This window comes from Corylus avellana, chromosome 3, assembly GCF_965113065.1.
Source record: "Corylus avellana chromosome 3, dhCorAvel1.hap1.2, whole genome shotgun sequence".
NCBI classification, from domain to species: Eukaryota; Viridiplantae; Streptophyta; class Magnoliopsida; order Fagales; family Betulaceae; genus Corylus; species Corylus avellana.
In genome coordinates this window covers 2963306-2979942 of record NC_142492.1, presented here as the reverse complement: position 1 = coordinate 2979942, position 16637 = coordinate 2963306, and the positions used below count along the sequence as shown (strand labels likewise).

General features: G+C 35.4%; 1 protein-coding gene and 1 pseudogene across 2 annotated transcripts; one reads left to right on the top strand and one right to left on the bottom strand.

The window, feature by feature from the left end:
• Positions 1-1129: 1129 nt before the first annotated feature.
• LOC132176306 (MYB-like transcription factor ETC1) lies at positions 1130-2423 on the top strand. Its single transcript, XM_059588471.2, has 3 exons — positions 1130-1393; positions 1979-2066; positions 2149-2423. Exons 1-3 carry the CDS (start codon positions 1339-1341, stop codon positions 2234-2236), a joined length of 231 nt encoding a protein of 76 aa, XP_059444454.1. The 5' UTR covers positions 1130-1338; the 3' UTR covers positions 2237-2423.
• A 3589-nt stretch (positions 2424-6012) lies between these two features.
• LOC132176305 (thiamine thiazole synthase, chloroplastic-like) lies at positions 6013-7848 on the bottom strand (annotated as a pseudogene). Its single transcript, XR_015911732.1, has 2 exons — positions 7296-7848; positions 6013-6599 (listed from the first exon to the last, which is right to left on the bottom strand). The product of XR_015911732.1 is annotated as a thiamine thiazole synthase, chloroplastic-like (transcript).
• Between the last annotated feature and the right edge of the window lie 8789 nt (positions 7849-16637).

Below are 16637 nucleotides of genomic sequence, written 5' to 3'. Positions count from 1 at the left end.
GACAGACGTACAGCCTTTATTGGTAGTTAAACTTTTTAATTTCTTTTCTTTTCTTAATCTTAGAATATATATGTTGATTGAGATTTGAGAAATATTTTACTGTTACCCATTACAATTTGATCCTCCAACTAATTTTTTATTTTATTGTTTGCTTTAACAGCATGCTTCATCTTTGGCCACTTCTTTTAAGGGACAAAAAAGATTGTGATATAAAGTTCACACTTCTTTTGGAGAATATTGACCATCTAACATGGGACATAATGATGCTTCAAGACCCCACCATAGTGCGCATGCCATTTTTGACCCAATATTTTCCTCATTTTAGGGCACTCAAGTATTGTTTGAATGCTGTGATAGGAATATTAATATATAAATTTTTTATAAATTGATATAGAAGTTATATGTCACTTATTATATTAGTTTAAATAATTAAATTTATTTGTAAAATTTTGTCGTTTAGTTTTTTTTCATTCATGAGGCACGGAGTAGTACTTATGGGATGAACACGTAATAAATAGAGTGAAAGTCTCGTGTGTGTATCCGGGGAAGGTAGGTTTGTGTGGGCATGAGTGAGACAACATGAGAAGTGAGAGGAATGAGAAGCACAAATTTGAAAAATAATAATAATGAAAGCAATAGGAGATGATTATTTGGTGATGATTGGAAAATATACAAAGGATGAGAATTGAAAAATCATTATGGAATTGGAAATGTAATGAGTAGTTATGAAGAAATGAAACTTCTGCAAAATCTCTAAGTACACTACAGCATCATCAGATTATTCAAGGTTTGATCAAATTCAAAGTAAGTTGGAAGGCCGAATAAGCCTACCTACTTCAAACCTCATCCCCTAGAAATAGTTTTCTTTCTAACTTTTCTTTTGGATTAAGAATAATACAAACAAGGACTTTAGTACAAGGGAAAAAACAGTAGTGTCTAGTCAAAACCAACTAGAATATTGTCGCAAAGTTGGTGCCTCAATCCTAAGGTTTCCAGGAAAGCACACAAAAAATATATATATATATCCTTGATATTCCCTTAGGATTAGGAAGGAATGTTTCCTGCATGTTCTTGTGATGTGGTGCTTGTTTAATAATTTACTGCAGTCACCAAACGAAATGACCTTTTTCCAACTAACATTCTCCTCCTACTGTTTTTTTTTTTCCTTTTTTCTCACCTTCCGTTCTTCACTGCTGGAGTCTCTCTCTTGGAATGTTGTTTCATTTTCAGTATTTAAGCGCCTCCACTGCACCTACATCTCCCCCATAGCTTCTGAGAACAAATTTAGGTGTCCTAAATTCTCTTCTCTTTCTCTCTCTCTGATCTGTTGTGTGAAATATGGCTGACTTGGATAATCACTCTACTTCTACTGATATTGTTTTGGACTCTGAAGGTAACCTCCCTACTTTCAATGTCTCAATGATGTCCTTGCATGGTTTTTCTTTTTTCTTTAATATTCAGGGTATATACTTAACCCTTCCAACTGCTATTAATCCAGTCTTTTATGTCAAGATGAGTGAAAATAACAGTGAGGAAAAGAAGAAAATACAGATAACCAAAATAAAGACAAAAAAAAAATTAACATTATCCATTGCAGCAATTCATTTCACAACCCCGGAGAGGATTTTGATCAAAATGAAAGGAAAAAGTGAGAAAGCTGTGAGTTATAAGAAAACTAAGAGACATCCAAATGATGAGTCATTTTCTGTCTTCAGTTTAGCATCCATTTGCTTCCTCTTTGTCTTATCTCTGTTGGAAGTTTTGCTTTTCCATAGAGCAATAAAGGCTCCAATATTGATATGGTTTTGTAGATGCACTCATTGCTTTACTTTTACATACAGTATACTTGAGAGAAGGGTTGACTGTTATTTGACAAAGCTTTCCTAAAGTTAATTGTATGGTTTTTTTGTTTCCTCCCTGATCTCTCTAGGGAACCAAAATATTGCCTACTTATCAATACGTTTCTATTTTGCTGCAGAGGATCATAACAATCAAGAATCTAAGCTCCAATTCTCAGAAGATGAGGAAACACTTATTGTGATCATGTTTAATCTTGTTGGAGAGAGGTACACCATCTCTGTCTCTTATCCGATACATTATTTTCTTCAGTCTTTGATTGTACTAATTAATGCTTGAGGTTTGAAGCAGATGGTCTTTGATTGCTGGGAGAATCCCTGGAAGAACAGCTGAGGAAATTGAGAAATACTGGAATTCAAGATACTCCACAAGCGAATGAAAGTTTCTTATGCAAGCTTAGCTAGCTAGCTAGATAACTAGTATGGGGGGTGTAATTGTGATATTGGGTCTCCAAAGAAATGTGGTGTTTAAGGGATCTGAATCTTTCGAGGATAGGGAGCTTAAGCTCTAATATATGTAAACATTATTAACTGAATTTGACCAATTAATGCTAGTTGATTAAGTCTTCCTATTTCCATGTCCACCCATTTTCTTAGTCTGCTGTATGAATCTGAATATACGTACTTTTCTAGCAGAAGAAAACAGACCCCAGACCACTCCACCCCCTCAAATAGAAAAAAGAACGAACATATTAAAACAAAACAAATGAAAAAGATTTTTTTTTCCTATCAAAATACCAAAGAGTAACTTCCAAGTTTCCAATTCCAAGCAAAAAAGTAGTAGTTTGGATTGAGCTTGGGCTTAGTTCTACTTAGAAGTGGACCCGTTGAGATTGAGATACGTGTCCCAAATGTGCTTCTTTTGCTTTGTTATAGGAGGTGTTTCCAATCTCAAACTAGACCCAAGCCAAATATGTTTTAGCGTTACAAATTACTATCATATTCTAGTCGCCACAAAGCACCAATAAAAATAGAACAAAATAATGCGCTTGCGAAAAAGGTGTCGATGCTTATTTTTCGGCACATACGTCTGCCTACAAATGAGGTGTTGAAAAGAGCAAAAGTCGACCCATAAGTCCACCGCCGCCAAATTTGTAGAGTCCATCATGGCTACCTATGATTAATACTAGCTTAGGAATAGGATTAAAGAAGTTTGGGCTTGAGGACCCAAGAAGAGAAAAAGAAATAAAGAAAGGCCTATCGCATTCGCATTTATTTAATTTTTTTTGTTGGTTAAATACTTCATTAGTATTTAGGTTTGCAGTTTTTTACTTTTTCTCACCTATGGCTCAAAAACGGTCATAAATGATACTTGACTTACGGGAAAAAACTTAGTATCTCCGTTAAGTTCCGTCACAAGTATCATCATATCAAAATGCCATGTGTCCTAAAAAATAAAAATAAATATTGAAAAATTCATGGGGTGGCCGAACCACCCCCAACTTCCCAAAGCCCTTTGGATGGTTCAGTCACCCCCAATGGCCAAAAAGCAGGTGGCCGAAAGCCACCCCCAAAGGCCTTGGGGAGTGGCCGGCCACCCCCACTTTGGTCATGGGGGTGGTTCGGCCAATGTCCTCCAAAACTTCCAAAAAGTTATCAATGTCCCCCAAGGCCACCACTTACGTTTTTCCTTTATATATATATAATTTTATATTTTTTTATAATTTTTTTTTATTAATGGTATTTTTTACATTGGGAAAACATTAACAATTTTTTGATAATTTTGAGAGCATAACATTGTAAATTGGGTGGTAATTTAAAGTTAATCAAAAAAAAAAAATTCTTTGTCCCCAAAGAGTAGCTCAATCAGTTAAGGACCATGCCTCATAAAGCGAAGGTCACCAATTTGATTCCCACATTCTCTTTTCCTTCATATACTTGCTCTTTGATGAGAGAGAGAGAGAGAGAGAGAGAGAATCATTAAAAAAAAAAAAAAAAAAAAAAACCTATACATTCCACTATAATTGAGGAATTCTATAGATGAAATGCAAAATGCATTTGGTTTTACAAAGAAATCCAAAATGAACAAGACATAGTGAATCTAAAAGTTCACCGACAAAAGTACTTTAATTAGACAAAAGTTATATTTTCCACCGCAATTCTAAACATGCCCTAAAATAGTTGATGGTTTTTTTTGGAATAAGATTCTCTCCATTTTAAGTTATGGAAATAGAAAAGAAATCATTTTATAGTTAATATTAAATTTGCCATCTAATGGTATATATGTTACCATGATGCATATATATTGTTGTTTTTCTTTTTTCTTTTTTCTTTTTGAAGGAAGTGCATATATATTGTTAAACTATTACTTAAATAATAAAACTTTTATCTTCTTATTAATTAATTTTTTTTGGGATAAATAATGGTTCAATATAATATAAAAAATGTAGTATTGCGTTTAAACTGTCATTTGAAAGCGATATATATATATATATATAAACAAATATATATATATATATATATATAATATAAACAAATCTCTTTTTTTGCATTTTTTAATTAAGAATCCATTGCACATAAAATTAATGCATATGTAGATTTCAACGAGGCGTCGGGTAGTTTGAAAGCTGCAATTTTGTATGATTTAGGTCAACGTACGTACTTATGGTCGATCGAGCCCAACCAACTTCCAGCAAGTTTGAGTTTAGATTTTCATAGCCTGGGATTGGGCCTCAGTTGAAACCCCCAGTGTGAACATTTATGGGAGATTATTGTTCTTATTCATGCATGTTGAATAGCACAAACTTATCTGATCCGGTATTAATTGGCCTTAATTATTATCGTAATATAATAGAAGCTTCTATAGATGTTCCAAATGCTCGTGTGCATGATACGAACCTTCCCCTAGTTGAGGAGGTGCCGACTTTGGCCCTGGTTTAGTAGCTGCCGGCTTTGGCTTCAGCTCTGGCTCCAGCTCCGGCCACGCATTAAGGCCTTGTTTTAGACATTTCAATTGTTAAAGTGTTGATTAAATGATTAAATTTATCATTTCGTATTAGCTTAAACTTTTTGGATAAGCGAAGATTTAGCATATATCAAAGCCAAAAGGCACTCCGCCAATTCACCCCCCTCCCCCAATTTAATTAAAATATTTCAAGCGTTGAATCTCCCTTTTCACATATTAAATTCACAGTTTTCCATCGACTTAAACTTAAGGTTTTGATGATTTGAGACCAATTACATGCTTACATGTCAATCACAAATAGCAAATAAATTCTAGCACACCTAATAATCACCTTAAAACACCTAAAACCATCCCAAGTTAGTTAGAGGGGGTTTTTTGAACTACTACCCTCATATATAATCGGCTAGAGATCTTTAGATAAAGGTGGATATTCAGTACTCAAACCACCAACCAAATCAATTATTATTATTATTATTATTATTTTGGATACATGCGTTACAAGTTAGAATTACAGATAATAATTAGAATGATGAAGATGTGTCTCAAAGAGGTAGCTCAATCAACTAGGAACATGCCTAATGAAGCGGATGTTACTAGTTCGAATTCTCATTTCCCTCTTGTGCGGACATGTTAAAAAAAAAACAAGCGGATATGTAAAAAAAAAAACAAAAAAAAAGAAAGAATGATGAACACCTAGGAATCCAAATGAGAATAGTAATAATCGAAGATGCATGCTTTAATTTGGGAAAGATATAAATGATTGAATTCGTACTAACCTGCTCCTGAAAGAGTCCCACCTCTGTCGCCGTCCACATGCCATGCATAGTAAGCATAGCGAACCTTAGCTTTGATACTCTCAACATCATTATAACCAATCCAAGAAGAACATCATTATAAACCTCGGGATATACTGGGACCATTCTTTATAAGCATATCGAGTATATCAATTCTGGACGAAATACTTGATATGCGGATATATTGGGACCATTTTTTATAAGCATATCAAGTATAACAATTCTGGACGAAATGCTTATAAAGAATGGTCCCAATATATCCCGAGGTTTCAATATATTTTCCATCAGCTGGCGCAAACAATCCATTGTTACCAGAATTTTGTAGACGCCACGCATGGCCATAAATTGAAAGGCCGAGGACTATTTTTTCTTTGGGCACACGTATTTTATCACTCATCCATTCGCTGATCCCGAAATCCCCGTAACTGTATTTGTCTCCTGGATTTTTCAATGCAGCAAAAGGTCAAGTAAGATTCCTTGACTCAAGAGGCAATACATACTCTAATACGTCCATCCAGTCCAAGTTAGTTGAAAAAGGTTTAAAAGGGATAGTCCAATGACTTATATTGTTGCGGTCTTTGTTGGACTATCCTTTAAAGCTATTTCAACTTACTTAGACTGGATCAACGTATTGGACTATGATTTCTATTGCTCCCTTCAGTCAAGGAATCTTACTGGACCTTTTATTGTCAATCATGCCAATACTCTTTAGCCTCTTGACCCTTTGGCCACGAACGGCCCGTCGTGACCGCAGGAGCTCACCACCACCTTCGCCTCCATGACGTTGGGGTCCTTAAACGACTGGGTGTCGTGGTTCATGGACACCAGGGCTCAGTTGGTGACCACCTCACCAACTCTCCCTCCCTTCACGATCAAGTCCTCGGCCACCACCGAGTTGAAGAGCTTCACGTTGGGGCCAGCCAAGAGCTTGCTCATGATGGTGGAGGAGAAGACAGCGCCGTGCTTGATCACCACATAGTTGTCTTGCTCGTCGTACTCGATCCCCAGCTCGTCAAGGAAGAGATGCGCTGGTTTGCGCACAACCTGATCATATAATGAGATTAAATTAGTATACAAAATCTTTCACAACATGTTTTTCAGAGACTTTTATTCACTTTATGTAGTATTCATGGTACAATTTGCTCAAATAATTGTCAATAATTTCCTTTGTTGACAATTAAAGATAGATTTTGAAACTAATGCCTCTTAAAGAAAGTAAATAAAATCATTTGGCCAATGATTTATCTTCTAGTAATGTTTTATGCAAGTATTTGTGAACCTTAGTCAATGTTGACAAATATTATCCATATATCGTGTTCTAAAATATTTTATTTTTATTTTAAATTGGGTTTATTATTATTATTTTTTTTTATAAAAAAACATTGTATATAAAGTAAATAAAAAAATTAACTTGGAACTGCCCCTACTATGTACCCCTATTTTAGCAAAATCAAGGATAAAAATGAGCCTTATCTACATAATACAAATATCACAAAAAGTGCTGAATTAATATAACTAAAAACAAGAGATATTACAGGTAATCCGACCAAAAATAAAAATAAGGTTGTATTATCTACTCTTTTTCTTCAACTTAATTAACCAAATTCCAAAACTTTAAAGACAAATTATATAAAAATATGTTAATACTTGAGTCCTTGATGTTCGATGCCATGAGTTCGATCAACAGATTCGTTTAGCATTTTTAATCTTAACCCACCAGATTCGTTTAACGGCACTTACCATAGCCGAGAAGAGCTGGACGCCGAGCCATGCGCCGCCACCGGGGCTGACAGATTGCTCGATGATGGCGACCTGCACGGACGGGTTCTTGCTGAGCTCGTAGGCGCACGAGAGCCCCGCGGAGCCCGCGCCGCCCAAAACCACCACGTCGGTGTCGCCTATCGGCGAACGTGATCATGTCCATCATGTACCGCCGGGTCATCTCGCGGGAAACGATGGACTCCTTGATGGGATCGAACGTGAACGCTTTCAGATCGTACAGCGGAGATGAAGAGGCGGACATGGAGATGGAGGGTTGAGATCCGGCCACGACGGGCTGGAAGCGGATGGAAGGTGGGGCCAGAGGGGTGCCATGGAAGGATGAGGTGGAGTTGTCAAAAAGAGCGAGTCTTTGGGGTTTGGAGGTGAAGGTGGAGGCCATTTTCGCCATTTTTATTAAGCCTTAAAAATGCTAGAGAAATTGCTGAGGAAGAAGAAGAGAGTAGTGAAGCGTATTATGGAGGAGGAGGAGGAGGAGGAGGAAGGCGAAAATATCTGGAGCGTGATTGGGGAAATGCTAGGTCTCCTAGTCGTAGGATTATTTTATAAAAATAAGGGTTAATAACGTTTTTTTTGGTACGTTCTTATTTTTTATTTTTATGTTTTAAAATATGTCAAATCTAGTGATTCATATACGGAGAAAATGAAATCACTACATTCGTTAGTTTTCGTCACTCCCAATTAACAGAAGTCTACGTCATCTACGTTCATATCGGGACACATATCTTAAAAATTAAAAATAATTAAATAATAATAATAAATAAATAAATAATTAAACCTAAAAAGAAAGTGAAAATTCTATGACTTGAGCCACCACAAGGCCATATGCAAACAACTGTAGCAATCTCGAATCCACTCCCCATAAAACCCATTTCATTCCACTATTCTCTCTCAGATCCAAAGCAAAAGCACGCTCTCTTCCAACGTGCAACTCTGCTCAAAGGTCAGCCGTTCTGGGTTCTCGTTCTTTTTACTTGGGGTTCTCTCTTGGCTCTTAATTTTGCTCTCGCATTCTTCAAATGGGTCTACGTCAATTTTCTCAGACCCGCTAAGACTCTCAAAAAGTAGGAGTCTTGGGCACTCGTTACCGAACTCTCTGGCAGTATTGGCAAGGGTTTCGCTTTTCAATTGGCTCGTAAAGGGATTAATATGATATTGGTGAGTCAAAATCCGGACAAGCTCAAAGATGTTTCGGATTCGATTCAAGCCAAGTACAGTAAGACCCAGATCAAGATTGTTGTTGTGGCTTTTGATGGTGAACTTTCTAGGGGTGCAAAGGCGGGCGGTTTCTAACCACTATAACCGCTTAATTACTTAATCGCCTAACCGCATTAACCGCTAACCGTTATAACCGTTTAGCGGTTAACGGTTATTGGGTCTACTAACCGTAACCGCTAACCGCCTTTTTATATAATATATTTTTATAATTATAATTATAAAAATATTTATACATATAACATAATCACTTGATCATTAAATCACAATTTTTTTAAAAAAATAATTAAATTACAATTTGAGTATTAATATATTATCAATATAATTTATATGATTATATCATATAATCACTTGATCATTAAATTATAATTTTTTTAAAAAAATAATTAAATCACAATTTGAGTATTAATATATTATCACTATAATTTATATGATTATATCACATGAGATTGATCATTAAATCATTTGATTATATAATAACAAATTATACATATATAATATGACATAACTCATAAGTATATCAATTCATACTAATACAACAATTAAATATCTAGAAACTTATTTCCAATGTATGTTATAAACTTATAAGTCTATATATGTTATAAATCTATATAAGTCTACATATGTATATGAATAATATAAATGTATAATATCAATACTTAATCATATGATTCAATGACAATTCAAATATTTTATTCAAGACTTCAAGTGAATCATATTATTAATGTACAATGATGATATGATTCGTATAATATCAAATTAAGTTATTGACATTGGATTAAACAATGACCAATGTGTTACTTATAAACACAATTTAAGTATTAATGTATTATCATTATAATTTTAGTAATTTATATATTATCACTATAATTGATATGATTATATCACATGATGACTTGATCATTAAATCATATGATTATATAATAATAAATAATGCATATATAATATGACATAACTCATAAATCATAAGTCTACAAGTTAATCATATGATTCATGTACAATGATAATCACAATTGATTCAATTGAATTAAACAATTTATTACTTATAACTACAAGTCTACAATTTAATTAAAGCATTATTAGATACTTTAGGAATTTAAGATTTAGAAGATATTAAAATACAAGAAAGAAAAATGAGGGTAAAAAAAAGCCCAAAAAGCCCTAAAGAAAGCCCAAAAAAAACCCAATTTTAAAAAAGCGGTTAGCAGGCGGTTATCTATTTCACTAACCGCTAACCGGCGGTTAACTGCTAACCGCTAACCGTTAGGCGGTTAGCGGTTGCGGTTAGTGAAGTCTACTAACCGCTAAGGCGGTTACGGTTAGCGGTTATTGCCACTAACCACTAACCGTAACCGTCTTTACACTCCTAGAACTTTCCAAGGGTGTTAAGAGGATTAGCGAAGCCATTGAAGGGTTGGATGTTGGGGTTGTGATCAACAATGTTAGGATATCGTACCCGTATGCCAAGTATTTCCACGAAGTGGATGAAGAGTTGCTGAAGAATTTGATTAAGATGAATGTTGAAGCGATGGTCCTTGGGGGTGGCTTCGGCCTCTAGGGGTGGCCGAGCGTCGAGCCAACCCCCAAGACCAAAGAGGGTGGTTTTGAGCCACCCCCAAGGCCAAAATGGGGTGGCTGACCACCCCAATTTTTTATTATTATTATTATTATTAGGTTTATTATTATTATTTTTAATTATTTTCTTTTTTAGGACACGTGTCACTATTTTAACGTAGATGACGTGGACTTTTGTTAATTGGGACTGACAGAAATTAACCGAGGTAATGATTTCATCTTTTTCCATATGTAAGGTACTAGATTTGTTATGTTTTAAAATCTAGGGAAATCATATCATAAATTCTTAGGTCAACGCGCTTTTTTAAAAAACTTCCTGGGTTTTTTTTTTTGAAAATTTAGTCCCTGGGTCACTCGAAACTATTAGAAAACTCCCTACCGTCAATTTTTGTTAACTGCCGTTAGTCCACTCAAAACTCACCGTTTCATCTGATTAAAATATTAATTTTTTATTAATTTAATTTTAAAAAATTAAACTTAAAAAAAAAAAAAAAAAAAAAAAAAAAAAAAAAAATTGAACGGTGGCCAGGGGTGGCACGGCCACCCCAAACCACCCGGGGCTGGCCGCAACCCACCCCTGGGGTGGCTTGCGGCCACCCCTTAGGGGTTGGGGGGTGGCCAGGGGTGGCAATTTTTTTTTTTTTTTTAAAAAAAAATTAAATTAATAAAAAATTAATATTTTAATAAGATGAAACGGTGAGTTTTGAGTGGACTAACGGCAGTTAGCAAAAATTGACGGTAGGGAGTTTTCTAGTAGTTTCGAGTAACCCAGGGATTAAATTTTCAAAAAAAAATACCTAGGGAGTTTTTAAAAAAAGGGCGTTGACCTAAGGATTTTTGATATGATTTCCCTAAAATCTAAAAAAAAAAAGGGGTAAAACTAAGGTACTAAAAAAGTTATTAACCCTAAAAATAAAGTGAGTGAAATAAAAGCAATTGTCTATTTGTTTTTTTTATAAAATAATATCTACTTAGGATAAGAGGACACAATAACACTATAAGAGCATCTAACATTATCCATTAAAAAGGAAAATGTTATATGCTCTTCTAGTATTCTTTTATTATAAATGGCTGTTGGGTCTAACTCAACCTAAAAGCTAACTTAAGAATTGGTCTTCTCTCATCTTATAAATGACCCATCTCCTTAATACCCAAACAATATAAAACTTTCAACACGCCCCCTCACGTGTGATGGGAGGACATCCAAGCCAACACGTGCGACAATGGGAGACGGTGGGCCACAACCAATTGAACCTTGCTCTGATACCATATTATAAATGGATCTTGGGCCTAACTCAACTCAAAAGTTAGTTTAAGAGTTAAGGTTTTCTCTCACCTTATAAATGGTCCATCTCCTTAATACCCAGACAATGTAAGACTTTTAACACTTTTTATGTCCTCTTAGTCCTAAATAAATATTATTTTATAAAAATTGAGTGAGTGAAATAAGAGTAATTGTCTTTTTTTTTTTTTATGTATATAAAATAATATCTACGTAAGACTATAAAAATATAAGGACAACACCTAATATTTAAACTGAATCCTTCTACAGTTCTACCGATGATGAAATGCAAAAATCTATAATTTAAATACTCGTCCTCCAACAAACTCAATAATTCATGGGAATTATTAGATATGCACAGTTCGGATAGGCACTATACAAGGGAGATGTTGCCAGGAGCCTCACGTGAAGGCGTGATCGGTGGGGCCCGTTATGAAAAAGAAGAAAAGCAAGCTAGGTGAAAGTTGTAATTCAAGTACAAATTTGCAGGAGATTGGAATTGACATGTGGTTCTACATGGCCCACATGTGCACAAGGGAGGGAGCTCTTTTCCAAAGGCTCACGTGAAGGATTTGTCCTCGGTGGGAGCTGTTTTGAGAAATAAGAAAAGTATGGGTGATGATGGGTGAATGATAGTTGCAAGTCAAGGATAAACGTGCAGGAGTATGGATTGGACCATTTGGTGCAATATAGCCCACACATGGACCCACTTAATGAAGAAGAAGGGAGTAAAAGCCCCATGCCCTCTAGTGCCCATCTACGGCCCTTTGTGCAATTGCCTAGGAATGCAGTGAGGCAAAACTTACAGAGGATGGCTGTCGAGGAACTAACTGAGGGATGAAGAAGATCTGATGATGGCTGAATTTTTCATGGTAGGTAGGGGTGTAAAAAAGAATTGGAAAATCAGACCGGAACTGGGAAACCGGTTAAGAAAAACGGGTAATCGACGTGTTCAATTCTTTTTGGGAGTTTTAAATACTCAATTATAATCGGATAACTGAATATATACGTATATAATAATAGACCGGCTTAGGGGTGGTAACTACCACACATGTCAAAAAAACAAAAAAAAAAATGTTGGGATGTCCGAACCATCCCCAAGGCCCAAGGGGGTGGTTGGCCACCTCCTTGGGTTAAACCCTTAAAGAAAAATTTGAAGTTTTGGCAACCACCCGCTTGGGCCCTAGGGGTGGATCAGCCGGCCTGAGGGTGGCCGAACCACCCCCATGGCCTAAGGGGGTGGTTCGGCCATCCTAATGTTTTTTTTTTTTTAGATTTTTTTTTTTAAATAAAATAAAATAAAGTATGATGTGACACCCAAAAGTTTAGGTACCACGCCACGCGGTGCCCACGTGTAAGATTGATGTGGCGTTCCATTAAAAAACTTAACGGAATCTTAACAGAGATTCCAAGTGGGTTTATTAGCTTACCACATGTTCCATTTGCGATATTTTTTAGAACTCAGGTGGCTATTTGATTTTGGAGCAAACCACATGTACTAGAATAGTATTTAACCCTTAAAAATATTTAAATACTATTAGATGATTTAGATCTAACAAAAAAAGTCCCCAAGAAAGAAGCCTTATAAAGTGGAGGTAACTAGTTAAAATCTCACTTTTTCTTTTACATGTAAAAAAAAATTAAAAATAAAAACCTAACCAAAAAATAAAAATCTCATTCATGAAATGACTCCTCTTTATTTATCCTTGCCCAACTAGAAAGTGTTTATTAGCTTTGGCTCATTAAAAAACCAATTTTTTGAAATATACAAATATTTAAGAAGTAATTTTACTTTAAATCCCTAAATTATTATACAATTTGACAAATCTTAAAGCTTCAAAACGTTTTTAAATCTCTAAATTATCATACTATTTGACAAAGCTTAAAACTTCTAAACGTCTTAATTAAAGTTAATTTAAACTCATCCGTGGGAAACGACAAAACTGACAAAAGAGTTGCGGAAAATCACATTGAAGTTGGCACTCCCCCCCTTGAAAATGACATCAAAAGTGCAGAGCACCCAAAGGATGGATTGAGGCCGCTGATACATGAACGGTTTAGATTAAGCCATGTCAGCCTTCTTCATGGGTTGACAGTTGTAGCTATGCTAAAAACCATTCTAGACCCTTCGTATCCTATCCTCTTCCAACGTGTCCTCCGCTCCAGATATTTTCGACTTCCTCCTCCTCCATAAATACATGCACTTCACTTTACTATTCTCTTCTTCTTCTCAGCAGTTTCTCTAGCATTTTCAAGGCTCGATAAAAATGGCGACAATGGCCTCCACCTTCACCTCCAAACCTCAAGGACTCGCTCTTTTTGACAACTCCGCCTCCTCCTTCCATGGCAACCCTCTGGCCCCACCTTCCATCCGCTTCCAGCCCGTCAAGGCTGGATCTCAACCCCCGATCTCCATATCTGCCTATTCATCTCCGCCGTACGATCTGAATGACGTTCGATCCCATCAAGGAGTCCATCGTTTCCCGCGAGATGACCCGGCGGTACATGATGGACATGATCACGTACGCCGACACCGTCGTGGTGGTGGTGGGCGCGGGCTCCGCGGGGCTCTCGTACGCCTACGAGCTCAGCAAGAACCCGTCCTTGATCGGTCAGTTACCAAAAGTTCAGTCAATCACTTTGATTATTATTTTTTATTTGATTTTTATAGTCAAGAACAACGAATTTATAACTAATTTTCCCTTTCAAAACAACTCTTATATTTTTATAATTTATTTTATTCTAGTCATAATATAATTTTTTTTTAAATAAAAAATAAAGAGTGAATTACGAATTTAATTAAATACTATTTATTTTAATATTTTTAGTTACAAATTATTCTTTTCACTTTTTGGATGCAAAATTTATTGATGTCCTAAATTAATTTTGGTTGCTCAATGCTCCTCACACGGCAAAAACATATCTACCCACGACCTTCAATTGGATTTTATTTAATAATGTTTTTATTATTATTTGATTCCTTTATTTATTGCTATCAATTTTTTTTAATTCTTATTTATTTCAAAATGTTGAAAAATCAAATGATATTAATGCATTTTAAAAAAATAATAATAATAAAATAAAAAGTAGGGCTTTAATTAAAGCATACATATTGATGGCAATTAGGTCTTTAATTTTTTTTTTATTAAAATTATTTTGTTAGAATTTATGAATTGAGGCCTTATCGTGAGGACATTTCTCCATATCGTGAGGTTCAGTGTTGCAGAAAAATAAATCTAACAAACCCTAGAAGATCCAAAACATGGTTTGCACATCTAATAATTTACATGATTTACATGAGTTATTGGGTTTGTTGTGGGACTAGTATTTGAATTATGGACTCTTGCATTTCATCCTCAGTAGAACTGTAGGAGGGTATAGTTCAAATACTGGTTCTACAATAAACCCAATAATTCATTCGAATTATTAGATGTGCATGCCATGTTTTGGGGATTCGGCTTCTATGCGGTAGTGGTCCACTATTGCATAGCTGCGGTTATCCAAATCTACATCGTTTGGATAAAAACGGTGAAGTATTGAGAAGTGATAAAAAATAAAAAAAAAATAAAAAAAAAATAGGGTTTGTTTTTTGGGGTGGCCGGATCACCCCCAAGGGCCATGGGGGTGGCCAAACCACCCCCAGATCGGCCGTATGGGGTGGTTGAAACCACCTCTAGGCCAAAAAAAAAATTCAACCATCTCTTTAAGGTATATCACTTCTGCAACTAGAGAAGATCTTATAAAAAAAATACATTTTTTTCTCTTCAATTGCATGATGGTTTATGTCTGGCACAACTTTTAAAAGCTTTGTTGTTATTGCTTTTAATGATTGTCAAATACATGGATGATTGAATGAGTCCAAATATATAGTAGGTCAGGTATAATAATTAGTCCAGTCCAAATATATGAGTTCAAATATATGTCAGGTGTAATAATGAGTCATAATATATGTCAAGGTGCCATCGGTTGTTAAGTCTAGTTATATACAGTTGAATGTTAGTCCACAGCATTAACAACACACTAAATACATATGAATGTTTTTATATGATAATTAGTGTGTAAAATGAGGTGCTTGGTCACAGGTTCGGTGTGAGTTCAAATATATGTTAGGTGTAATAATGGATCCAAATATATGTCAGGGCTTATATGCAGTTGAATATTACTTCACAGCATCAACAACACACTAAATACATATGAATGTTTTTATATGATAATTAGTTTGTAAAATGAGATGTTTGGTCGCAGAGTTCTGTGTGTGTGAAAAATGGGATATATATTTGGACTCATTATTAAACTTGACATATATTTATACTCATTATTATACTTGACCTACTATATATTTGGACTCATTTAATCATTCTTGTATTTAACAATCATAAAAAAATAGTAACAACCAAGCTTTCAAAAGCTTGGGTGGACACAAATCATCATTCAATTGAAGAGAAAAAAATGTATTTTTTTGGTGAGATCTTCTCTAGTCGTAGAAGTAATATACCTTATATCTACCTTTTATTATGGGTCTTATCTGGCTAATTTTTTTTTTTTGTAAGCTATTATTTCTGACTATTTTAATTTCATCACGTGGGTGATGCTGTGAATAATAATGAACCCAATGGGAGTTTTTGGGGACATCTCGTGGCTGACATTCGCTCAGGATTGCATGTTGAGTTCCCTTGGAACGTAATGCATCTTCCAACGTTTTACAGTAAAACGTTGGAAGATGCATTACGTTCCCTTAATCAAGGGGCTCATGTCCTTGCAAGACTAGCCACGGCCAATGATATGAATTGTGAGTGGTTCTTAGCACCAGCAGAATGTATTAGAAAGATTTTTAACGGCAGAGCAATCTGCTCTGTTCGGTCGAATTGATTATTGATGAAAAGGCAAGCTTTATTCAAAAAAAGAAATGGAGAGGATCCTTTTACATTAATTATGGGATGTTTTTAACGGTCGATTTTGCATCGTCAATGTATGAGACCATCTGCACCGAGCATATTAGAAAGAGATGAAATGAGCTGTGGTATGTAACACTAGTCATTTACCCAAGAAAATATAACGGTCAATAATCGGACGGCCAACAAGGACTACGCATGAAGATGCTTGATCGGGTGGGTGTGGGGGGATTGCTAGAAATATTTAAATTCGGGAGGAGCTGTTCAACAGTGTGGACGTTATCACTGAGCTTACTTTTATTTATACACGTGTATTGCTATGGGAGTACAACACCTGGA